We start from the raw sequence: 25,627 nt of genomic DNA, 5'->3' as shown, positions 1-25,627 counted from the left end.
TGTGTTAGTAGGAGCAGGTCTACATAGACCTTACTTACTTAAGGCAAACATTTAAAGACTAACTCTACGTTAGAATGGCACAGGACACAAAAAATGGAAAAAATTTTATCTTTAATGATTTCTAGGAATTTACCTGAATTATAATCCATTAGATTGGATTTTGTGTATTGCTTTTCTTTTTCTGCATCAAAATATTTACTTTTTTTCCACCAAAATATTTACTTTTAAGAGGGAATGCTTTGTAACAATCTTCAAAATAAGTAAGATCCACATGGAAAAGATTTTGAGGCCCTAAGAGGGACTTCTTAGGTCAACTCTTGAGGCAAATAAAGAAAGAAAGTGGGAGAAGGAGCTGGGGGTAAAAGGGAAGAAAGATGAAGATTAAGAAGAGGTGACTCACATACCTCAGTGAGGAGCCCTAGACTCCCTCCCTCCCTCCCCTTGACAGAGGATCATGCCTTGGGGCCATGCCTAAACTGGGTGGGGGTGGACTGGGAGAGCATGTCCCTGGGGACGCATGGACTTCACATAGCAGGGAACTTGTCTGTCCTGGAGGAGCAGGGTAACCCAGAGGCTGGATCTAGACATGTCGTCATCACCACCATCCATCACCATCCTTGTCATTAGTGCACCAGAAACTGTGGAACATTTTCCATATGTTGTCATTACATGCTCAAAACAGCTGTGCAAGCTCAATATTATTATCCTACCATCAGAAATGAAGAAACAACACTGAAAAGGTTAAGCCACTTCCCAAGCTCCTGTAGCCATCAAGTATTAGATCAGAATTCAAAGCCAAGTCTTCACATCTCCAAGAATGTCAACTACTATAACATCCTGACTTGAATGCATGTAAGATGGAACGGTTGTGCAGACTGAGGATACTAAGGAATTCTCTTTCTGTGCAATTTACATACCTAGGGTTTGTTGAGAGGAGTTAAATAGTATTTTCCAACAAACAGACTTCTCAGATTGACCTGGGGCAAGAGAGTTTATTTAGGCCTTTGTGTATGTATGCCTTCATGTGGTCTTTCAGTAACAACACAAAGAAGACCTAATATGGGCAGGCCCTGTGCTAGAGCTTCCTCTGTTTTTCACATAGTCTCAGGAATTCTGGGGAAAGGGAATTTGCTGCGTGGAATATTAAACATGCAAGTTCTATCAAACTATATTTCATAAAACCAAGTCCTGGGAAATTCCTGCAACAAATGCATTGAGTTAGGTGTTACCTATGTGTACAGAGTAACAGCTAGGCAGAGCTAAACCTTGGTAAAGCAAACCGCTCTCCAAAGAGTGCAGTTGATTCGATTTGGAACGCTCTGGGCACCGTAATTGCTTCACTTTTCAGGTAAGGTTTGTAAAAGGACCTCTAGGAAGTAAAAACATTCCTTCCTGAAGACATGCTTACTGAGACTGAATTAACCCAATGCTGGCTGTGTTAATTTAGGCTTAATTGTAGAAAACAGTCCCTTAAAGATGCCCAGTGGGATTCACATACTTGGGGTTCCTTTTCCTAAAACACGGGGAAGAGCACTTAGCCTGGGCATACAACCTACTTTCTGCTCTGCTTTGGCCTGTGTCATCCAGCTTCTTTCTTGATCCAGGCTGGTCTGTGCAGGGGATATAGCTCTTCCCTCCCCCCACCCAGGGCCTTGGTTCAATTGAACAGAAAATTCCCAGCCTCGGTTTACGGTAGATGAGAGGGATTACAAGAACACACATGAGAGTCAGAAAAACCCAGATTTATTGAAGGACCCTACCACTTACTAGTTATAAATATTTAAAATTCTCTTAAGTACTCACCATTGATCTAGAACAGCAGAACTTCCAAAGAAGTTAGCTCTCTCTAGTATGTTCGAGGAGTGCCTGTCATTGATTTCATGGCTAGCTCACCTTCTCATTCTCTGCATGTGGTGTCTGGCTCAGCAGCTCACATTGGTGTGTCTTTGCCTTGAATGGGTTCCCAGCCTTCTCTTGGCTTAGCATCCTAATCCCCAGGACCTGTGAACGTCACCTTACATGGCAGAAGGGACTTGGCAGGCGTGATTAAGTTAAGGATCTTGTATAGAGGGATCATCCTAAATTACTGAAGCAGAGTCAATGTAATTAGAAGTCTCCTTATACATGACAGAGGAAGGCAGGAGAATCAGAGAGAAGGAAATGTAACAGTGGAGGCAGAGGTCAAAATCATGTGATATCTGGAAGGGGGCCTTGATCTAGAGGATGAAGGCAGCCTCTAGAAGCCAGAAGAGAAAAGGAAGTAGATTGTGTCCTGGAGCTTCTAGAAGAAACACAACCCAGTGTTTGGGCTGCTGTAACAAATCACCATAGACTGGGTGACATGAACAAGAAAGATTGATTTATCATACCTTGGAGGCTGGAGACCTGAGATTAGAGTGCCCACATGATTGGGTGAGAGCCCTCTTCCCAAGGCTGTGGACAATCCAATTCTCCTCGTAATGTCACATGGCAGAAAGGGAGGGAGTTAGCTCTATGATCTCTTCTTGTAAGGGCATTAATTCCATTCATGAAGACTCTACCCTTGTGACATAGTTACCTCTCAAAGGCCACACCTCCAAATTCCAACATACTAGGTATTTGGATTAGGATTAGGGTTTCAACATATGAATTTGGTGGGGAAGAGCACAAACATTCAGTCTATTGTACCCAGAGAGACCATCTTGGACTTCTGAACTTCAGAATTGTAAGATGATAAATTTCTGTTGTTTTAGGCCCAGATTATGGTAATTTGTTACAGCTGCAAAAAGAAACTAATACACCTGGTTACAGTGGGAAGCATTTTATTTTTGCTTGCTTAGTGGAAATATAAGGGCTTTCTTGTTTCGATTTACCAATTAGGAAGAAACCTGAAAGAGGGTTATTTCCCCTGGGTAATAATAATATACATCCTCCTGTAGATAATCAGGATTTTTCCATGATTAGGGTGGCATGTGCGTCCCCAGATGTCAGCGAGCAATATTAGTTGCTTTTTTTAAAGGATGAGTTAGGTTCCTTATTACGAGAGAGGGATGATGAGATCTGTTCATGATAGGCAGGTGAATTGAAATTACAGTTTAGACTTCTTTAAGTAATTGGATGAATGTGAAATTACTCTGAGGTTGGCAGAAACTTGAGCCACCTTTTGGGTGTTCTGAAGTTGCTGTCACTGGAACGTGCTGGCGTGGAGCCAGAGAAGTGCCATTGGAGTCACAACACGAGTCTGAGGCTGAATGTTCAAGTTACTTAATTTTTCTGAATGTTGAGAAGAATAATGCTCCCCTCCTGCCACTTCTCAAGATTGTTCCAGGACGGAATTAGAGAAAATGCGAACGCTCTTTGTAGATTATAAGGTGTGGGATCTATAGAAAGCCTTTCACGTTGAAGCTAGGATGGAGGAAAATACTGCTGGTGATATTTTTTTAAGGTAGAGGAGGGAAAGGAGGAAACAGTCTGGAGGGTAGAGGAGACAAAATCAAGTAAGTTTCAGACTCTTTAAGACCTCTGGAAATTTTTGAACATGAGTCTAATTGATATTGAAAGCGGTAATGAGGAGAAATGGGATATCCTAATCTCATTTTAAAATGAACAATTATCATGTCTTACTTTAATGGGAGAACTTGGGGCTCGTTTACAAATTACTCTTTTGAAGGCAGAAGTTCAGTATATAGAGCTTTTCTCAGAATATGGAATTCAACCTGGCTTTGAGAAGAAGATGTTGGATCTTTTGCCCTAGGACTTAAAAGGTCAAAGGAGGGAGATGTGTAGCACAGAGGTGGAGCCAGCTTGTGAATATCCTCTTCCCCCTCCCCCAGGGAACTCTTCTTTTGCTTCATTGAGACAACACAAATGATCAGATGGTCTCTTCCCAACTTCTTGATCCTCCAGACACACCCATGGTCACTGCTTTCCCATCCTTCCTTCTTGCACAATGGAATAGCCCCAGGGTCTCAGACCTGGATCTTATCACCTTTTTTTTTTTTTTTTTTTGTATCTCTAGACGCCCCCCCCCCCCCCTCCCCGCTTCCTTTCCTTCAGAGTTGGGCTTGCTCACATCTCTACTATTTAAAACCACCCTTCCCCCACTCCCAGGCACTCATCTGTCTCTGGCCATATTGACTCTGTCACACCTAACTTTTGGGAAGCATTGTTTAAGTTCATTGTCTCTACTTCTCAAAAATCCTGTTCATTCCTAAACTTCTCACAGTTCAGCTTTGATACTTATCAAGGCACTGAAACTATCCTCTGGGTCTGTAATTGTTAAATACAAGTGATAGTTCAGCCTTTATCTTTCTTGACCTTAAGGTTGAATTGACCCTTAATGACTCACTTCTTGAAATTTCATTTTGCTAAAAAAAAAAAAAAAAAAAAAAAAAATCTCGTTTTGCTCTTATGACAACACATTCTCCTGTTTTCCACTTTTCAAGTTTTCTTCTCATTATTCCTGTTCAGTCTTGATCTTTTCCTTTGCCTCTTCCTAAAAATGGTGGTATGATTTTGTCAATGATTTTCTAATGTTCTAACTGGTTACAGGCTCACCTGTTTATTTATATGACTAATTCTGGCACTATTTGTCTCTGAAATAATTTCACTAATAATATAAAATAAACCGTGTATATATTTGTATTCTTCTCTCTGTTCCCAAATACTCAGAGTATTACTGAGCAAAAATGATCCCCATTCACTGAGCACCAGCAGACAGGCTCTGCCATGTATAAATGGTGTTCTTTGCATATTGATTTACTGTATTTTGCAGCGTGAAATTTACTTTCTATAACTTTATGTTCTGACAAATATCCATAATGACTGATAAGATGTGATTGTTTGTTGCAAAGAAAGACAGGAAGTTGGTCATGCTGGACTATTACAGATTAAAACTTTTATAGTCAAGACATGGAAACAATTCAAGTGTCTATCAGTGGATGAACGGTTAAAATGTGAGTGCATATATTTATATCTACGTATAGATGTATAGTATTTATTGATTATATAATATGTATATAAAATTGAATATTGTATAGCTGTAAAAATAAGGAATTACTGTTTGTGACAACATGGATGGCCCTTGAGTACATTATGCCAAGTGAAATAAGGTAGAAGAAGGCAAACACTGTATGATCTTCCTTACATGCGGAATCTAAAACACAGAGGGGCACCTGGGTGGCTCAGTCAGTTAAGCCTCTGATGCTCTGGTCATGATCTCAGAGTGCTACTCACATCAGGCTCCATACTCAGCAGGGAGTCTGCTTGACAATTTTCTCTTTTCCTCTCCCCTCCCTTGGCCTCTCTCTTTCAAATAAATAAATAAATAGATAGATAGATAGATAGATAGATAAATAGATAGATAAATAGATAAATAAATAGATAGATAAATAAATAAATAAAATCTTTTAAAAAATAACATAAAAATAGAAAACAGAAACAAAATCCAAGCTCATAGATACAGAGAACAGACTGGTGGGTTCCAGGGGTGTGGGGGAGTGGAATGGGTTAAGGTGGTCAAAAGGTGAAAACTTAAGTTATGAGTTCTGGGGATTAATGTACAGCATGGTGACTATATTTAATAATATTGTATATTTGAAAGTTGCTAGGACAGTGGCTCTTAAAAGTTCTTATCATAAGAAAATAGGGTGATGGTTGTTGACTTACTGTGATCATTTCACAATATGTGTATCAAATCATTATATTGAATACCTTAGACTAATATAATGTTATATGCCAATTATGTCAATAACATTGTGGGAAAAAAACCTTGTACTATCTGAAATGTCTTCAAGCATCTGGTAGGGAAATAGAGGGCAAAGATCAGGAAGCAGAAAGATTTTCTTCAGTACACATCTGACTTTAGAAAGAGTATCATAAACAGTACAGCAGCCTGCGAGGACTGACAACAACACATCAGTGGTACCTGGGATAAAAAAAAACAAACCTTGAGAAACTATGGCTGGAGGCTTTTCAGGAGTCCAGGGGCCTGGCATGGAATGCCAGAAGCACCTTCATAGAGACCCCTAGCCCGGAGGCTCTCATTTTCCTGCTGTTAAATATGTCATTCTTTATACTTAATCTCATCTGCTCCATGGTTTAAATTTCTATCTAAGGCCCAAATGATCCTCAAAGGACTTTTGACATATTGACCAACCCAGACATCTCATGAGGCATTGTATTGTGTAAAGAATACAGGCTTTTCATCCAGTCTGTCTGGATTCATACATACTCCTTGGGAGAGCTGTGTGGCATGGGGTGAGTCTCCTAACTTCTCTGTGCCTCAGTATCCCCATTTATAAAGTGGTGATATTAATAGTACCAAGTTCGAAGGGTGGTAGTAAGGATTAAAGGAGTCTATAGAAAACACGTGAAACTGTGCTGCAAACTGGTGGTAAGTGTAATAGTAATGTCAGCTCTTACTCAGTACTTGGATGTCCCTCAGGTGGTACCCACAAATGCAACATGTTCAAACCTGAAGTTACCATCTCACCCTGCGGACCTGTTCTTATTAAAAGAATTGTCTTGAAAGTAGTGCTTTTCCAGAGTTTTTTTTTTTAAAAAAACTATGTACTTGTGTTGAGAATTTTAGGTCAAGAATAAACATTGGAGGGACGCCTGGGTGGCTCAGTTGGTTAAGCAGCTGCCTTCGGCTCAGGTCATGATCCCAGCGTCCTGGGATCGAGTCCCACATCGGGCTCCTTGCTCATCAGGGAGCCTGCTTCTCCCTCTGCCTCTGCCTGCCATTCTGTCTGCCTGTGCTTGCTCTCTCTCCCTCTCTCTGACAAATAAATAAAATCTTAAAAAAAAAAAAAAGAATAAACATTGGATCATAAGTTTAAATAGATGCAAATTTGGGGTTTATAAATACTGACATTGTAAAAATCCATCACATTACTTTTTAAATTTTTTTGGTTTAACAAACGTTTATTTCTCATATCCATCAAGTCCATTGCAGGACAGTGGGACTCTCCACAGAACATCTGCTCTCCATGTAGGGCACTCAGCATTCCACAGTACTTTCAGTTTCTGACCCCTTTTTCTGTATGGTCTTCTATGACTGAGGCAGGAAGAGCACTCGAGTCTTGTACCAACAAATAAAGGCTTCAGCCCAGATGTCACATTACTCTTAAGTGTATCCAGTGAATCTATATAGCATAGCAATTTTGTACACACCAGCCTTTAAAAAAATAGATGTGAACAAGCTCTTCATCAGAAGTCAGAAATTTTTCTTTATTCCTTTTATCTCCTTAAACTGGAATTCTTTTTCACTCTCTCCCTAGAATTTTCTTCCTATATTTCTATTAATAAAATATATTTATCCATAACAGTATCTTACATACACATTGAAATTTTAAAAGTGTACTTCATGAGACCTTCAGGCTATAATTGTTACTGAGCCATAATAGTAGTTTTTATTACCATGGTTATCATTATATAATTAAAAGCAAAATATGCATTCTAGTAATGACTAAAAATAAAAAGTGAACATTTATTGGAGATGCTTCTCTTAATGAAATGGATTTGTTTTTTTCTTCTTGATTAGTCCATGCACCCCTGGTTGATTATTCCTGGAGTGATCTGGGACTCAACAATTTTATTTTATTTTTATTTTTGTTTTTTGAAAAATATGCACTCTTGAGCAACCTTGTCTGCTACAAAAGGAAGATAGAAAAGAAAGGGATTTTATTCAATTTCTTTATTTCCTTGAACTCCTGACTTACATGCCAAAAATCTCATGATGTTCCTGTGAGCTGTGATTTCTCAGACCCCTCTTTGGGTTCTCTTTCAGTTTAGTTGAAAGCAGCGAATTCACTTGACTTACAATTTGTTGATCGTTATAGTAATTCAATTTTATAATTTCTGGGAAGTGTATTAAAAAATGCTTTACCATGATTTATCAAAAGAGTGTTAGCTATGTTTTTTTTTCCCTCTTTTACTTGGAGGTGCCAGATTTCATCCAGTTTAGTTGGAAAGGATTAGGAAAATTAAAAATTGCTAATTTTAATGCACATTTGCCAATGCAAGATTTTTGATAAAATGCCTTTATCTAATTATGTACTTTATATTTTCATCAGAGTCTTGAAGCTGCAGATTTATTTCATTCAGTTTATGGAAAACATCCAACATAGAATTCTTTGGTAAAGCTAGTCATTGCCAAACCACCCAGCCAAACCAGTTGCCTTCTGTCTTTTGTCAATTTAAATAAAAATGTTAACGTGTTCTAGAAAAGCGTTTTGCTTTTGAATTTTATTTGAGATGGGTAGACAGATGAGAGACAGTGTTTTGTCACTTAGATGAGGCAGGCTTTCCAAGTCTTTGTTTTATTCTTATGGGGATCTTCATGAGTCTTGTATAATAGTTGGAAGGTGGAAATTGCTAGATAATTAAACAAAAATCATCATTTCCTCTGCTGCCCCTACTCCATATCTGACAATCAGGCAACTCAACTGCAGACCAAAGTACCATGCTTCTGTCACCTCGCTTAGTGCTTACAAGAAATAGGTATACTGTAGGAAAACGCATAATTTATAGTATCTTTATTAAAGTCAGCTTTGCTAATACTGGTATTTAAAAATGTTGCCATGTTTGTTCTCCTGGGATTTTTCATGCCCTGGGGCAATGCACCATGGAGAGATTGAAATAGGTGAGAGCTGGGTGTGTTTCTGCTTTAAATTGGGAAGGGGTGGACTGTGCAAAGGGAATGCAGTGAAAGGGAGAACTAGAATGGCAGCTCAGTCTTAGGCCTGTTCTTAGGTAGATCAGTCCCAGGAAGGAGTGTATATGGAAGCTGAGGGTCTGGGAATTCAGCGCCTCATAACTACCTGTTACCTGTTTCCCTTTGGGAAATCCTTATATGTGATTCCCTGAGGTGCCTGGATCCACACCTTGTCATCGCTGCCTCCCCTCATGACTAACCAGTCCCCAGGCCCTTTCCATTCTGCTGCTTAACAGAGTGACTGTATAGCTGACCACCCAAGCCAGGATGCTTTGGAGAGTGGAAAGGGCCACAGTGACACCTATGCCAGGATGACAGTAGTGAACAGGATTTATGGTCACCTCTCAGCCTCTCCAGAATCCACCTCCATCTCTGAATTCTAGTTCTAGAATCTCTAGAATTCAGCACATGAGCTTGCATTTCTGTAAAAGCTTTCCAACCTGTCTTCCTGGCTTGGCTCACGCTGCCTGCAGTGTTTGCCCCACTGTAGATGCAGTCTTCTTTCAGAACATCAATTTTAATGATGTCTCTCCTCTGTGGCTTGCAATTTTCTAACGGATTCCTGAGGAACAATTCTGGAATTTCTTTTCTTTTTTTTTTTTTTAAAGATTTATTTATTTATTTATTTATTTTTATTAACATATAATGTTTTATTTGCCCCAGAGGTACAGGTATGTGAATTATCAGGCTTACACATTTCATAGCACTCACCATAGCATGTTTATTTTAGAGAGAGAGCACGACTGAGCACAGGCTGAGTGGGGAGGGACAGAGAGAGAGGGACTGGCTCAGGGTTTATCTCCCAGCCCTCAAATCACCACCTGAGTCAAAACCAAGAGTCGGCCACTTAACCAACTGTTCCCCCCAGGTGCCCTGAAAATTCTGGAATTTCTTAAAATGGGTTACAAGGTATGTGGCCCTTGGTTGCTTTTGAGCTTCTTCTTCTGCAGTGTGGCTCCTCTCTCTACCCCTGCCCCAATCCTGCCCCAAACCACAGGTATCTGTACAACTGCCCAAGAACTACCGGCCACTCCCTCCCCACACACGTGCGCCAGAGAACGGAGTGAGCTCCTTGCCCAGCCTGAACACTCTGCTTGTGTTCTTCCCCTCTTTGTTTTACCTGGCAAAATCCTGCTCTTCCTTACCATCCCAGTGGACTTGTCTCTGGTGTCCCTTCCTTCCCAAAGCTTTCCCCTTACTTTTCAGAAACCACCTAGTCTTATTCCTGTCTCACATTACAAATATCGCATTATATATGCCGCTTCAGTAATATCCCCCACATGGGGCACCTGGGGGCTCAGTCTGTTAAGCATCGGACTCTTGATTTTTGTTCAGGTCATGATCTCAGGGTCCTGGGATCAAGCCCCTAGTTGGGCTCCACACTCAGTGAGGAGTCTGCTTGAGGATTCCGTCCTTCTTCCTCTTTCTCTCAAATGAATACATCTTTTGAAAAAAAAATCCCACTTGATGGGATTCTACTTGAGAGAGGTGATGTCCTATGCCTCATTCTGTTAGCACCTTCTGCCACTGGCAGCTGAGTGATCTGTGGTATTAGTGAACAAAAGAGCTCTCACCTAGACTGTGGCCCAGGCACATGGAGGTGAGGCCATGACAGTACCTCCCCGTCTTGCCTTTCTGTGTCTGTCTCCTATCTCCTTGGTCTGCTGTTCTTTGAATTTATTGCCTTGCTGCTTTTGTGAAAGACTTTTGTTGTTCATTTTATCCAGATTTCATCCATATTAAAAAAACAAAAGCTTAACTGAGATGTTAGGCAGTTAGGTGGGACATGCGTGGGATCATAAGGAGCCACGGATAGCTGATACGAGCGTGCTGGCAGCTGCTGGGTGCTGTTCAGAATATTATTCTGTAGTAATAGGTTGTGTGATCTGGGTGGGGGGGAATCTGAGTTCAAGTCATGTCACTGGGAGCTGTATGGTTGTGGGCCCCACAGTTTAAAAAACTCTGCCCCCAATAAACAATATTTCTAACAAAACAGTAGCTTTTTCTATTTTTTTTTTTTTTCAGTTGATGAACAGTTTCTATTTAGAAAGGAAAAGATGTTTTTCCGGGTTTATTTTCTGTTGAGAGTGGATCTGATCTCATCTGAGTACAGTCATGTGACACATCCTGAGAATTCAGGAGCCGACATGCTTGAAAGAACCCCGGGAACTGGGGAGAGTGAGGCTGCTGACCCGCCAGCTGCTTGGTGTAGCCTGCTTTCCTCAGTGTATCTGTACAACTCCAGTGTGTAGCACCTGGGGAGAAGCAGAACACGCTTCCCTTGTTCTTCACTTTCTTTGTTGTCTGTGTTGATGTTGACATGGTTTCAGAATTGCTTTTGAAGGACCTAGCTTTGTCTAGAGTCAGCTTCCTGGTGCATCCTGAACTTAATTCTCTTCCTTTTTTTTTCCCCCTTCTCTTAAATAGTTGATTACAGTAGACATGAATGTGTCTTCCATGGGTCACGTATACTAGAATATTTTATCCCATAGTTTTCATAAATTTGTTGTTTACCAGGTTTAGGGATGTGAGGAATTGAATTCTGTCTTGTATAGAAAATTCTTTCTTCATTAATGGCACCTAGTCCCCCCCAATTTTCTTTTTTTTTTTTTTTACCAAAAAATAGAATAAAAGGAGGAACAGTTGAAAATGATAAAGGTACAAAGTACGTTAAAACAAAACTATCAGAAATCATAGGAACCACAGCATTAAAAATACACACACACACACACACACACATATGTATATATGTATATGTACATATAGATGCTTGTATGCAAAATAAAGTATGTGGCTATGTGGATATACTAAGTAGTTTCATCAATGAAACAGGCTTCCTGTGACCCACATCTTCTTAGTTGTGCAAGTGTGTGATGGGAATATTGCTGATTTCTTTACTAAAATCTTTTATTAAGTTAGACTGTTCTTCTCCCTGGTTAAATCAAAATAAACTACGCAGGATGGAATTTCAGACAGTTGATTGATTGGCTAATGAGAAAGCAGTGGTTTTAGAGTTAATGATTCTAGACATTTTCTTGATTATCATTGGAAGCTAGTTTTTTTTTTAATTTAGAGTTGTGATACAAACCTGTGATAAGCTGACCTTGACTTGACTTTATTCTGAATCTTAAGAGGATTTTCTCCATGAATATAAAAAGATTTGATTGGTATGTTAGCCTACTTGATAAAATGTATTTTGTGTATTATTCTTCCATTATTTTGTCTTACATTTTATGAAGTTTCAAATCTGTTGCCTGCTCTCAAAGCTAAAGTAACTAGGTTGTCTGTCTTTTGTGTGACTGAGTCCAGTGAAAGAGGTGCCCTGTACTTGAGCAAAGTCAGGCAGGTGATTTTGGGACAGGCAGAAGGCTAGACATACCCACTTTCCCTCTTGGACTGTGAGTTTTGCTGTGCAAGTTGCTTTTTTTTGAGTTAATAAAAATAGGCCCTTTAAAAGCTAATGATATATAGAAGCTTAATGTTTTTTTCTTATAAGATACGTATCAGGGGACACCTGGGTGGCTCAGTTGGTTAAGCGTCTGACTCTTGATTTTGGCTTAGCTCATGGTCATGAGATCGAGCCCTGTGTTGGGCTCCATTCTGGGTATGGAGCCTGCTTCAAAGATTCTCTCTCTCCATCTCCCTTTGCCACTCCCCCTTCTCACATGCGGGCGCTCTCTCAAAAACAAACAAACAACAAAAAGACATGCATCCCCAAAAAAAAAAAAAAAAAAAAAAAGACATGCATCCCTTTGGGGGTTTGTAGGGTATTTTATAGAGGATTAGTATTGAGGGAATTTCTTGTTTAAAATTCTTTAATGTTATATCCTTATTCTCATCAGCATCCCTGACTCAGGACTGTGAGGAAAGAAGAATATTTGCTGTTTCTCATCTCCATTTCAGTCATGCAGCAAATATTTACAGGGTGACCACTGTGTCTGAGGAACTAGAGTACAGTGATCAGCAAGAGACAAGAGTCTCTGTCTCAGGGAGCTGGTATTCCAGACCGTACATATATGTTCAAATATCAGGTAGGGGGGCACCTGGGTGGAGGTTAAGCATGTGCCCTTGGCACTCGGGTCATGATCCTGGGGTCCTGGGATCCAGCCCACATCCAGCTCCCTGCTCAACAGGGAATTTGCTTCTCTCCTTTAGCCCCGCCCCTGCCCCCCTACCCCTGCTCGCTCATTCTCTCTCTCTCTCTCTCTCTCTCACATGCTCTCTCTCTGTCTGAAGTAAATAAATAAATAAAATCTTTAAAACAACAACGACAACAACAACAACAAGCAAATGTCAGGTAGTGATGGATACTTGGGAGAAGGTGATGTGCCAGAATGAGGAAGCTACTTCCATTGGGTAGTCAGAAAAAGCATCTTAAATGGCAAGAAGGCAGGCAGAAGGAGCCAGCCAGGCAGCGGCCCTGAGGCAGGGACCAAAAATAGGAGGTGTTCTAGAACTGAAAGAAGACCACTGATGCTAGATCGTATGGAGAAAGAGGGTGATGAAGTGGGAATGGTAGGGTCCATCCGCAGCCTCGGGTAGCCCATAAAAGATGGCTCTCTGTTGAGAGTTTCATTCTGGGAAGATAGGATCTGAGAATAAGGAGCTGGGTGTTTTGTTTGTTTTGTTTTGGCTGGGGGGGAGGGAGCCAGTAGTTTGTTTGTTTGTTTTTTTTTTTTTTTTTTGGTGGGGGGTGGTGGATGAAGCTTAAGATGCCCTGTGGACACCCATTTAGAGATGTCAGGGAACAATTAGAGTTCCTGAGAAGCTAGCGTCACATTTAGGAATCCCTGGGATTCATAAGACTTTAGGGTTTTTGAGGTCACTGGTGAGAGATAGACTATAAATGCAGAAGGACTGGGGCTAGGCTGCCATGTGCAGCCATGCTCACTGTAATTTGAACATTGGAGTTGATCATGGCCATGTAGTGGCACTGAGCATGGGCTCCACATCCTACTTACTTTGTCACCCCTGGAGCTGGCTTGGGTCCTCTATGCCAAAGAACATGGTTAGTTAAAGCTGTGTTTGTGTACAGTTACTAGAACAGAGTTTAAACAAACCTTAGCTTAACCACCTGTATCCTTTAATTACTACACTTCCAGAATATGTCAGATTTAAGATTTTGTTACAAGGTGAAATGATCCCATGGCCTGAATAGTGATGCCTTACTCACCCAGACGTTAGGAATGCGTGGGGGGCAACTTCAGTTATCTGAAATGTAGATGAAAATGACTAAAGAAGAATGAATATCTCCCGAGCTGACCAAAGTTATATCTTAGAGTCCACTCGCAGGATTTAGCACTTTACTCATGGGTGTGTCCCCCCATACCTTGTTTATTTTCATTTTAGGAAATTGGAAAGGAAGAGAGAGGAGATTATACCCTTTGATGGGAAGAGTGTCAGCCAATTTGCAGAGAGGTTTTAAAACAGGACTCTGTTCTCTGGCTAAAAGTTACTTCTATTCTTCCTACATGTAAAATGCACCTATCCTTTCAAGGTCTCCCCAGATCTCATTTATTGTGACCCTGGAGGTCATACTTGAGGTACGTGTTCTCCTCAAATTAGACTCTTTGGTACTATTCTTTCCGTTCAACCCCTAGAGTATGGTTCTTCTTGATCTGAAGACTTGTGAATTAAAGGACTAAGAAAGATAACCCATTCCTCTCCCCCATTACTAGTCAACACATTGGGTAGGATAACTGATGGAGACACTTCATTTAAAATGCGGTAACAGGCACCTGGCAGTCACTGGTCCATGACAGTTCTGAGATCCAGCCCGGCACACGGAGCCGTTTCTTTAATTAGATCTTGGCCTCACTGCCTAGGAGTGTTCACTGTGATGATTGGCTTGGCTGGGCTTTTGGTTCTGTTCTCTTGAGTTTTCCTTCCCTTTCCATAAAAAGTAGCAGGTATTAGCAGCTATGTAGTGTCCTCAGCCTGCTTTTGCCCAAAGAAGATCAGCGGTCTAGAGGCCTCTTTCCAGCATGTAGTGTTTCTGTCCCTTTTAGCCCAAGCTGATTTAATTGTGGATTTCTTATGAATCAATTTATAATCATCTCTTAGACAAAAGCAATAGCCACAGACTTTGAAATAAGTTCTTCTGTACTTTAAATTCTTTGTGAGGCTTTTGGGGACAGGTGCCCTTACGATTCTAGGAGGAACTTTTGCTAGTTTGAAAGAATCGTATTTGATCTTTCTGAGGACTTAATAAAACTTTACAGTTACATCCGTGGTTTCCTGACAGCACTCTAGACTCAGTCTTCGCCCAGAAGCCATTTCTTAATTGTAGCACTGTTTGCCTCCTGATACATCTAGGGAAGAGAGAGGAGAGAATTTTATTTTCAACCCCAGTTAAGTCCTGGCTTCCTTATATTTAACAGTTCCTTTTCATCTTGTCGCTCTGCTCTTGGATTTTATTGGAGGCAGGAAAAGAAGCTAGTCGGCACTTTGAACGGTCAGGCTGTACATCTTCTTATCTGGATCATCCAGCTCATTAGGGACATCTTTTATTTTCCATGTTGCCAGAGGCAACAGCATTGCTCAACTCTCTGCCTTAGTGAGTAACTGTCCTCTTTCTTCCTGCTTCCAACAGCTTTCTCTTTGCTTTCCTTCAGGCCCTACCGGCAACCTCCTTGAGGCCCCGAAGCTTTCATTCACACTCTCCTTAAGGTCCTCCCTGCGGCCTCATCCAGAAACACAAGTGGAGAGTGAAAGGAATGAGGCCAGATCCTGCAGGGCCTTAGTAACCAGCATAAGGACTTGGGGTTTTACTTTGGGCGAGAAGAGAAACCAATGGAGGATGTTGAACAGAAGCATGAAGTGATCTGATCTACGTTTTAAAAGAATTCCTTTCAATGCACAGGCAGATGGAGGGATACCATTAAAGGAATTGTTTACGATCTCCAGGTAGACTTCAGTGACCTCTTGGATCTGGGACTGATGAGAATTTACCTGATTCTGTTTATATTTTCAACATAGAAGCCTACAGGATTTGCAGATGGACCAAAGAGATAGATGCTAAAGAGGTTTTGACCGGAGCCAATGGAAGAATGTTGCATCATGCATGGAGATGTGGGAGACTGCAGGAGAACAGGTTTTTCTAGGAGGTAGTTGAGTCCTCATTTTCCTTCTGGGCATGCAAAGTTTGAGATTCTAGTGGACATTTAAGTGGAGATGTCAGGTGGGCAGCTGGATTCAGGGGACAGTTGTGGTCTGGCCATGCATGGGGACTTGTCAGTACTTCGATGGAATTTAAAGCCATGCATGAGCCTTGATGTAAGATCTGAGCCTGGAGCGATCTAGCCTTTCTCCTGCTTACAGAGATAATGAACAACCAGCAAAGGACATTGTGAAGGTGTGTGTGGCAGGTAGGGGTCAGAAGAGAAGCCAGAGGAACAGGTGTCCTAGAAACCACATGGCCAATGCATTTGAAGAAAGTGGGTGAAGACCCTGCATCCATCACTAGACTTAGCAGTAGGTGGTAGAGTGTGTTCTAAAGTAGGTTCAAGAGGGGAAAGAGCAAATATACTGCAGAATACCTGTTTTCCCCCCAGAGATTTATTTTAAAGTGCGGAAGTGAAATGGGCAGGTATAGGGGTTTAAAAAGGTGTTGTTTTTCGGTTGTTTGTTTTTAATTACAGGAGAAATATAGGCATGTATTGTGCTAGGAATGATTCTATAGAAAGGGAAACTTTCATTCTGGCTAGACAGCAGAAAGTTGCTGGAAACGTGTTCCCCAGTTGATGAGAAGAGATGGGATTCATTGGAGCAGGGACCCCCTCATCCACAGTCATAGAAGACAGGACACTGCGCAGAAGTAGGCAGGTTTAGTAGAGGTTGTAAGACATGCACATCGTCTTCTGTTGCTTCAGGTCTCCGTGGAATAAGCAGGATCATCAACTGAAAGTGATGGGAGTGGAGGAGAAAGTGGGAAGGAGTTACCTAGGCGAGTGAAAGAAAAAAATGTGGTAGGATTCTCGGTGTCCCTTTGGGTTATTGATGAGTTTAAAGTCAGCCCATCCAGGGTGGTGCCCTCTGCATCTCCACTTCTCACCAGCATGGAGAAGGTGGGGAATTGTGGGGTTTTTTTGCTGGCTCTTCTGGAGGGAAGATTGCAGGAGAGAAAGGAGGAAGATGGAAAGTGACAGCTACAGTGGATCGTGAGGGAAGTGGGGAGCTGGGTGGGTGTGGGGAGGAAGGACTGAGAAAAGCTGGTAGAATCACTGAATTCTGTGTCCTCGCAGAGTGGGAATTGTAGAGGAAATGAGGTGAGAAAAGAGGAGTTGGTAGTTGAGGGTTGGAATCTTGAAATTGAGGTTATACATTTACATCTAGACAATGCTCTGAGAGTGGCTTCACCTGAGGTTAATATGGAAGGGAGTTCAGTTCCTTGGATCTTCTGTTCTGTACTTCTGGGCAAGTTGTTAGTGTTTCAGTTTCCTTGTTTGCAAAATGGCAATGCTACTAGTTCCTACTTCATGGAGTTATTCAGAGGATTGAAGGAGTAAATACATGCAAAGTCTTCAGAGGCACTCGACACATGGTAAGCATTTAATAAGTGTTGGCTGTTACTGTTGTTTCTTCTTTCTTTCTTTTTTTTTTTAATCATTATTTCTAGAACTCTTAGATTGATGCCAGGGTCCATGGAGGAGAACCGAGGACCGGTCGCTGGGGCCAGTGTCTTTTCATGCCGAGCCAGATGGTGGTGCAGTGGTACATTCGAATCTTCTTTAATTGAAAAATGAAGCCCAGTTATAACCCACACTCCCTGCACCCCCATGTAGACTGCCCAATGACAGGCCTTCGGTCTTGTTCCTGCGTGCATTAGTTCTGTTACGGTGGTTTTACCTGAGGATCTAAAGCTTCTGTGATTCATACCAAGGAGCAAATTAAAACCATGTCCTGTTAATGTTACTTAGAGGTCATGGGATCTGTCAACAGAGGCATTGGGAAAAGCACAAATAACTCTCAGTCCAGTCCTGAGTTTCTTGGAACATATGTGCAAATTATGTTGAGTCCTATAACTCCCTAGGAATGAACTGTAGTGTCTTTTTTTTTTTTTTTTTTTTTTTGGCTCTTTTGTCCCCTCTGGACGATCAGTTCTTTTTATACTACTCCCTTAGATCAAGAGATAGCTTTTTTTATACTGACAAAAACTATGTGTGCTTTTAAAGCCTTTTTTTGATCTCCAGGAAACGTTATTAAATATCATTGTAGCATTCTTAAATTCTCCAAAGGAGAATCAACATTACAGCTAGTGTGAAATAAGATACAGCAAAGCTTTTATGACTTTATGCTGCCCTTGCTTTATCTAAAAATTTGTGGGGCTTATTGTATTGTTAGAAGTATAGGACACTCCAAAAGAACAGTTGTCAAATGAAAGGTTGCACTGTGAATTTAATATATATCTTTTGAAGGTTAGGATATTGATTTACTGGACAGTGTTAGAGTTTTAAAATCTAATTCTGAGCCTGTTACCTAGGACATCGATGAAACTGAGACATTATCAGCCAGGGTGGCTGAAAGACCCTCAGAGCATTTAGCTAAGACTGTCAGGGGGTCAGAAGGAACTTGTGCCTGTCTGTCAGTTCTTCCCAGGTTCCATAAGTGCTGTTATTAAGATTGACAGGACTGAAGAGGTAGGGACCCCTAACTGCTTGCCTCTTGTGCCCTGGCAAAGGGCCAGAGCCAAGGAGGGCTACTGTCTTGATTCCTTAGTGATTGGGTCTTGGGTTGTAGTCTGTTCACATTCTCCTGTGTTAGGAAGCTGTCAGTAGAAATCAGGAAGAGAGAGAGGGCTCCGTTTTGGTTAGTTGTTATCATCTTACAAAGAAGGATCTAATCTGTCCTGTGTAGTTATACAAATTATAGCATGTAAGTTTGAAATAGCACAGTAGGGGGAATTTAGGGGGAAAAGTGATTGAGAGACTTTTCTAGAGAATGAACTGCTTAAATGTTGAGACAGAATGAGAGACATGAGGCTGTCTCTCCATGTGACTGTCGAGGTAGACAAGATGGCTTCCTACGAAAGTATGTTTGAGAAAAGCCATTCTGCAGCCCAGCACCATAGTAGGCAGGGCTCTGCTCTCCACAGCTCCCTCTCCCCCCCATCCAGGGCAGATAAAAAGACTGAATGGATCTTTCCTCTTTCTGGAAGTCCTCTATGAACTTGATTTCTTAGCTGAATGTCTGTTAGCTATTGGGCAGCACTGATTCCAATGTAGTACTCAGCTATAAAGGACTTGCAGTATTATGTTCTGTGTTGTCCTTTAAAAATGCATTTAAATTTTAAAAATGCAATTGCTTTATGAGCTGTTGAGTTGATAGATGTTATCTTCATAAGAATTTAAGGCTCTGTTCTCTGTTTCTGTATTTTGGAGAAGTTTTTTACTCATGGCCTGCTGTTTGAAGTTTCTCCGTTCAGGGATTCTTTCCTGCAATCACCCTGCAAAGCTAATGTTTTTAGTCCGTCATTTTATTATCTCATATGTAGTCATCTCATACACATTATTCTCTCACTTAGCATATTCTGTTGCAGTTCTATGTCTGTGTCTCCTGACACAGTGTGAGTGCCTCAGGGCTGGGTCTTTGTTTCCTTGCACGTCCCGGAACAGGGTCTGACAGGACATAGAAAGAACCTGTACAGTGGGTATTCCATAAATGTTGAATGAATGATAACCCAGCTTTAGAGCCTAGATACATTTCTGGATGTGGGCCTTAAAACTGGGGTATTGTGTCGGGATGCCTGGGTGGCTCATTCAGTTCCTGAGCCTCTGGCTCAGGTCATGATCCTAGGGTCCTGGGATTGAGGCTGCCCCCCCCCCTCAGCTTCTTGCTCAGTGGGGAGTCTGCCTCTCCCCACCACCCTCCTGCCCCTCCCCCTGCTCCTGTGTGGTGAGCATGCTCTCTCTCTCAAATAAATAATTTCTTTAAAAGTGGGGTATCGTGGGGCGCCTGGGTGGCTCAGTGGGTTAAGCCGCTGCCTTCGGCTCAGGTCATGATCTCAGGGTCCTGGGATCGAGTCCCACATCGGGCTCTCTGCTCAGCAGGGAGCCTGCTTCCCTCTCTCTCTCTCTGCCTGCCTCTCTGTCTACTCGTGATCTCTCTCATCCAAGTACTAACCAGGCCCGACCCTGCTTAGCTTCCGAGATCAGACGAGATCGGGCGCGTTCAGGGTGGTATGGCCGTAGACTCGTGATCTCTCTCTATCAAATAAATAAATAAAATCTTTAAAAAAAAAATAAAAGTGGGGTATCGTGTTCTTGGTGAATTTTTTGTGCCCTTTTTATTTTTGGTTGTGGGGTAGCCGCCTGATGTGTTTTGTGGCGCTCACACGTGTGCTGTGTTTGATTGCTTGTTGATAATGAGCCTTGACAAGGGCCATCAGAGTATGGTTGCTTGGTTCCAAGGTTCTTTCTCTCCCTTGCTTGAGTATAAGTGGGTTTTTCATTTTAAGATGTAAGCTTATGAAACCTGGTGGCTCACATTTATAATTTATGTTCTGGGGTATTTATCATTGTCTGACCTCTGTAACCCCTGGTTTCCATTTGGATCAAATGAGATTTGTGCATGGGAAGCACTGGATTGACGCCTCGCATATCTAATGTGAACTGAGCTGATTGAACAGCTTTTGACGATCCTGACTCCCTCTTTGGCTGCAGAATTGTAATTTCTAACTCATCTCAGAATCTTAATTATAATTTTTCACTGCACAAATCTGATTGCTCTCAAGGAAAGAGATTTATTTTAAAATTATATAGATTATCATTAATGGGAAATTTCCCCCATGTTAACCAGTCTTTATTCCATTTAGTTAAAAGTTTCCTAGTGTTGTTTGTTTGTTTGTCTATTTATTTCCTAAGTAGGCTCCGCACCCAGTGTGGAGACCAACATGGGGCTTGAACTCATGACCCTGAGATCAAGACCTGGGTGGAGATCAAGAGATCAACTGAGACCCCCAGGCACCTCCCCTGTTTTTTGTTTTTTAATAACTTAACATTCTGGAAGCAAAGCCAAACAAAAGAGGAATTGGTTTAAAGGGTCTGTTTGTAAAGTTTGTTTTCTAGGGTTGATGTTAGGAGGAGAGAGGAGGAAGCTCTCTTCTAACTTCTGTGTCTTTTTAGTTTCAAGTTGAGATTAGACAGAAAGTAGTTAAGACCAGGGGCACATTCCATTCCCTCCTTTCCTGCCCACGCACTTAGTGAGGCTTCATGTGTAGGTGTGATGTAAGAGCAGAAATGAAGGTTTATTTTTAAAGTGAGTGAGTCTGCACCTTTAAAAAATAAGAAATGTTAAGAATTAGAATAATGAGGGGCGCCTGGGTGGCTCAGCGGGTTAAAGCCTCTGCCTTCGGCTCGGGTCATGATCCCAGGGTCCTGGGATCGAGCCCCGCATCGGGCTCTCTGCTGGGCAGGGAGCCTGCTTCCCCCTCTATCTCTGCCTGTCTCTCTGCCTACTTGTGATCTCTGTCTGTCAAATAAATAAATAAAATCTTTAAAATAAAAAAAAAAAGAATTAGAATAATGAACATTGTGTTATAAGTTGCTACACTTATATATATAAGATACTTTTTTAAAAAGTTGAAAAATGGTTGCTGTATGAGTTGCAAATAGCAAAGATGATATATCCAGGGAGAGTTCATAATGTAACAAAATCTTATAATATGACTATGATGTACATTTAGTGTGAATAATTGTTATATAGATAGGAATAAGTGGTAAGGGGATAGTGTAAGGTCTTATAATCACTCTGTATACTCACTGCTGTTGTACAACAGAGCAAGTACTTCTGCCCTCTGTGAAGGGGCAGGGGAAGGGGAACTGGGCAGGAAAGTTCTCTTGGACTCTTCCTCAATCTTTGGTTCCTGACCCAGAGGTTGTCAGGGGAGTGTGAATGTTTTCACCACAGCAAGCCCAAGGGGGCTGTGAATAAAGTGGCTGAAGGTGGGCCTTGAGCTGCCTCCTCCCTGCTGTGAGAATTGCCCCTTCTTCATTAAGGAATATGTGAAGATGGAAACTGGTAAGTTTCGCCCTTTGGATCTCTAGCCCTTGTCCCACAAGGCACTGGAATTCCTTCTACGGTGCCCTTTTACAGAATTCCCGATCCGCCCCCTCTGCATATCCTTATGTCTCCCTTGCTCTTCCCCCAGATGGAGGAACAGGGCTGAAGGGTTATTGTTCCATGGTGTGTGTGTGTGTGTGTGTGTGTGTGCGTGTGTGTGTGTGTGCGCGCGCGTGCTTTCATTTCACAAAGGTAAGATATAAAGGAAGGGATCTCCCCAGGGCCAAAAATTCTCCCATTACTGTCTGAAGTTCTGTCCCTTAGAGATTAACTTGAATTCATAAATAATACCTTAGACTTTAATAATAATTATCACTAGCATGCATATGTAGTATGAACCAGGGACAATTCTAAAGACTTTGTGGGAATTAATTTATTAATCCACACAGTAAGCCTATGACAAAGGTTTGGAGAAGTCCAGTAACTTGTTCCAAGTTCCATGGTGATGATGAGGGCAGAGCCAGGACTGAATCCTGCTGGGTCTGCTCTGCGACTCTGACCCTCAGCCACTGCACTGAGTTCCCTTTCCTGGACACTTAATGAGGATTTGGTTTAATGTGCTTTCTTCTTCATGTGTTGCAGTGCTGTCTGTAAGGGATAGGACAGAAAGTGAAAAGGGTAAAAACGTTGAGGAAAAATGGCCCTAAGGCACTTACGATGGGAGAGCATTCTATCTAGCCATCATTTTCTTGCTCATCAGCATCTGGATATTAGTGACCTTATAATCAGTATGAGAACTTCACCAAGATCCTACAGCAACTGTTGCTCTTCTCTGCTTCTGAATATCAATTTCATTTTTCTTTTAGTATTCTAGCTGCAGAAAGCTCTTGCATATATTTTCTGTGTCTATGTGATAAATATTTATTATTTTAAATGTCATTTAAAATAACACTTTGCAAATATTCTTGACGTGAAAGCCAATGAAAAACAACTAATTTCTATAATTACCTCCTTTTTCCCCCCTCACAGTATTGGCTGGATCCTGCAAAAACCCTTGCTGAACACAAAGAACTAATCAACAGTAGGTATTTAATGTTAATTTGTTAAGGGATGCCTTGAAAATGATACTGTGTCCATGATTAGTTGGGTGCAGAAATATGCTTTAGTACTACAGGGATGAGTACTAGTACTCAAGTATCAGAATATGGAAATGGGTGTTCTGTGCATTGCCAGACTCTTCCTCTAAATTCTGATTAAATTTTAGTTAATAAAGACTTTAAGTGATGGATCTTAATATTGAATTTTGCTTGGGTTATGCCTGCCTTTAACTTGTCAGTGATTTTAAAATTTTTCTTATCTTTAAAATTTCACCTTAAAAAAATTTTCACCTTAAAAAGGAAAGGCAGAGAGGCATTGATTTGGAAAAAAGTAGACATCCGACCTTCTAAAGATACTTGAGTTTCTTGGCTTAAGGAGTGGTTTTGTTATTCACACTATGACTTGCTGGGTCTGTCATAAGGAGTGCCCTTGTGTCCTGAAAGATTTCTGTGGCTTCAGAAAAGACCCATCTATTTTTAGGGGGGTCCCTTTTGGTTTTATGAATGTGAATCTTACTAGGTAACTGAGGGTATAATTAAGGTTATATTGTATAACTTCAATTTCCATAACCCAGGTTTTTCTTTATAGAAGTATATGCATGAATGCACCTGCACGTGATCCTTAAGTACGCAGAGAGTTGTTTTTTGAAATTATCTTTTTGGGGCACCTGGGTGGCTCACTCTGCCTTCAGCTCAGGTTATGATCCCAGGGTCTTGGGATCAAGTCCGGCATAGAGCTCTCTGCTCAGCAGGGAGCCTCCCCCACCTCCGCCTCCGCCCGCCTACCTCTCTGCCTACTTGCGATCTCTATCAAATAAATAAATAAAATCTTAAAAAAAATTATCTTTTTAAAAATATGATAAAATATATAACACAACATGTACCATGTTAGCCATTTTTTAGTGGCCCTAAATACATTCATTGTGCAACCATTACCACTACCTCCAAAATTCTTTCACCATCCCAAAGTGAAACTCCGTACTCATTAAACCATTTTGCTTTGCTGTGAAAATTATTTCTGGTAAGATGTAGTAGATTCTTCGGGCCTTCATTACCCGTGTCCTGAGTCCGTACTTCACGTGTTTGTTGGCTTATTCCCTGTGGTAAAATCGGCCGCTTCACGATCCCCACGGGCAGGAATGTATCTGTGCAGCTGGAAACGAGGAACTGCAGAACGGGAACTCAGCATGTCCAGTTTCTCTGAACATCAGCATCATTTTTGTTTCTTTCTGTTTACCCATGTCTGTTGGGGAAACCTCTAGCCACGCGCAGAGGTCAACTGGCGGTCTCTGTACTGGAGGCTCCAGTTCTATGGGAGAGTGCATCTGACCAGCCCGGGGAGAGTCCGTGGCTCACTCAGTCTACTCAGAGGTGTCTGGGCTTCCTCAGGGTTCTATAAACATAGCTGCTAGGTGCCAGCCTTCTGGATACGACTGGGTGTCAGTTTCAGAAACAGGCTTGTAGCTGGCCGGTGGGCGTGAGAAAGAACCCTCAAAAAATATACCTTAGATATCACCAATTCTGTCTCCTCAGCCTACACAGGAGTAAGTCCTAATTCCTAAGGGGTTCATGACTTGCCCTTGGTGAGAAGCTAGTTGGTAGCAGAGGGATGACCAGAGCCCTGGTCTTCTGACTTCTAATACTTCTGTATTTCTAGTATTCTTTCTGAGTGAGCAGACTGCCTACTGAAGGCCAAGCGGGGAGGGATGAGGGTACCTGGGATTAGTTGTGAATGCAGGTAACTTCTGTGAGGTATCTACATATAAATGGTAGGAGTTCCAATTTAAAAAGTTTCATCCTTCAGGATCTAGAAATTGGTACTTTTCCCAAGAATTCAGGTATAGTAATAAATACAGTAAGTCTGTCTTAGCCATTTGAATGAAGTAGTTAAAAAAATAAACCAGTTTAAAAATTAGAAAAATGTCAGGAATGATTATTTTAAAACAAACTCACAGGATTTATTTTATTTTATTGTGTTATGTTAGTCGCTGTACAGTATATCATTGGTTTTTGATGTAGTGTTCCATGATTCATTATCTGTGTATAACACCCAGTGCTCCATGCAATACGTGCCCTACTTAATACCCACCACCAGGCTCACCCATCCTCCCACCCCCTCCCCTCTGAAACCCTCAGTTTGTTCCTCAGAGTCCATAGTCTTTCATGGTTCGTCTCCCCCTCCGATTCCCCCCTTCAACATCATTAGCCATCAGGGAAATTCAAATCAAAACCACATTGAGATACCACCTTACACCAGTCAGAATGGCAAAAATTAACAAGGCAGGAAGCAACAAATGTGGAGAGGTTGTGGAGAAAGGGGAACCCTCTTACACTGTTGGTGAGAATGCAAGTTGGTACAGCCACTTTGGAAAACAGTATGGAGGTTCCTCAAAAAGTTAAAAATAGACCTACCCTGCGACCCAGCAATTGCACTACTGGGTGTTTACCCCAAAGATACCAATGTGGTGAAAAGAAGGGGGCACATTCACCCCAATGTTCATAGCAGCAATGTCCACAGTAACCAAACTGTGGGAGAAGCTGAGATGCCCTTTAACAGACAAATGGATAAAGAAGATGTGGTTCATATACACAATGGAATATTACTCAGCCATCAGAAAGGATGAATACCCACCATTTGCATCAACATGAAAGGAACTGGAGGGGATTATTCTAAGTGAAATAAGTCAAGCAGAGAAAGACAGTTATCATATGGTTTCACTTATATGTGAAATATATATAGCATGGAGGACATTAGGAGAAGGGAAAACTCACAGGATTTTTATTTTAAAAAGTTGAGATTTCTAAGTGATGAAGAAAAATATAAACTATTTTA

At 41.4% G+C, this 25,627-nt stretch overlaps 1 protein-coding gene across 3 annotated transcripts in view; it reads left to right on the top strand.

The window, feature by feature from the left end:
* Nucleotides 1-25,627, top strand: part of EPB41L4A (erythrocyte membrane protein band 4.1 like 4A) — a 258,448-nt gene that overhangs the window by 111,159 nt on the left and 121,662 nt on the right. For all 3 annotated transcript variants that reach the window (XM_047729879.1, XM_047729878.1, XM_047729877.1), the window contains exon 4: nt 22,727-22,778. In XM_047729879.1, coding sequence (XP_047585835.1) covers nt 22,727-22,778 — 52 coding nt within the window. The remainder of the gene's footprint in view (nt 1-22,726; nt 22,779-25,627) is intronic.

Source organism: Lutra lutra, chromosome 5, assembly GCF_902655055.1.
Source record: "Lutra lutra chromosome 5, mLutLut1.2, whole genome shotgun sequence".
Lineage (NCBI taxonomy): Eukaryota > Metazoa > Chordata > Mammalia > Carnivora > Mustelidae > Lutra > Lutra lutra.
Note: the sequence above shows the minus strand (reverse complement) of the source record. Positions and strands in the feature narration are given on the sequence as shown.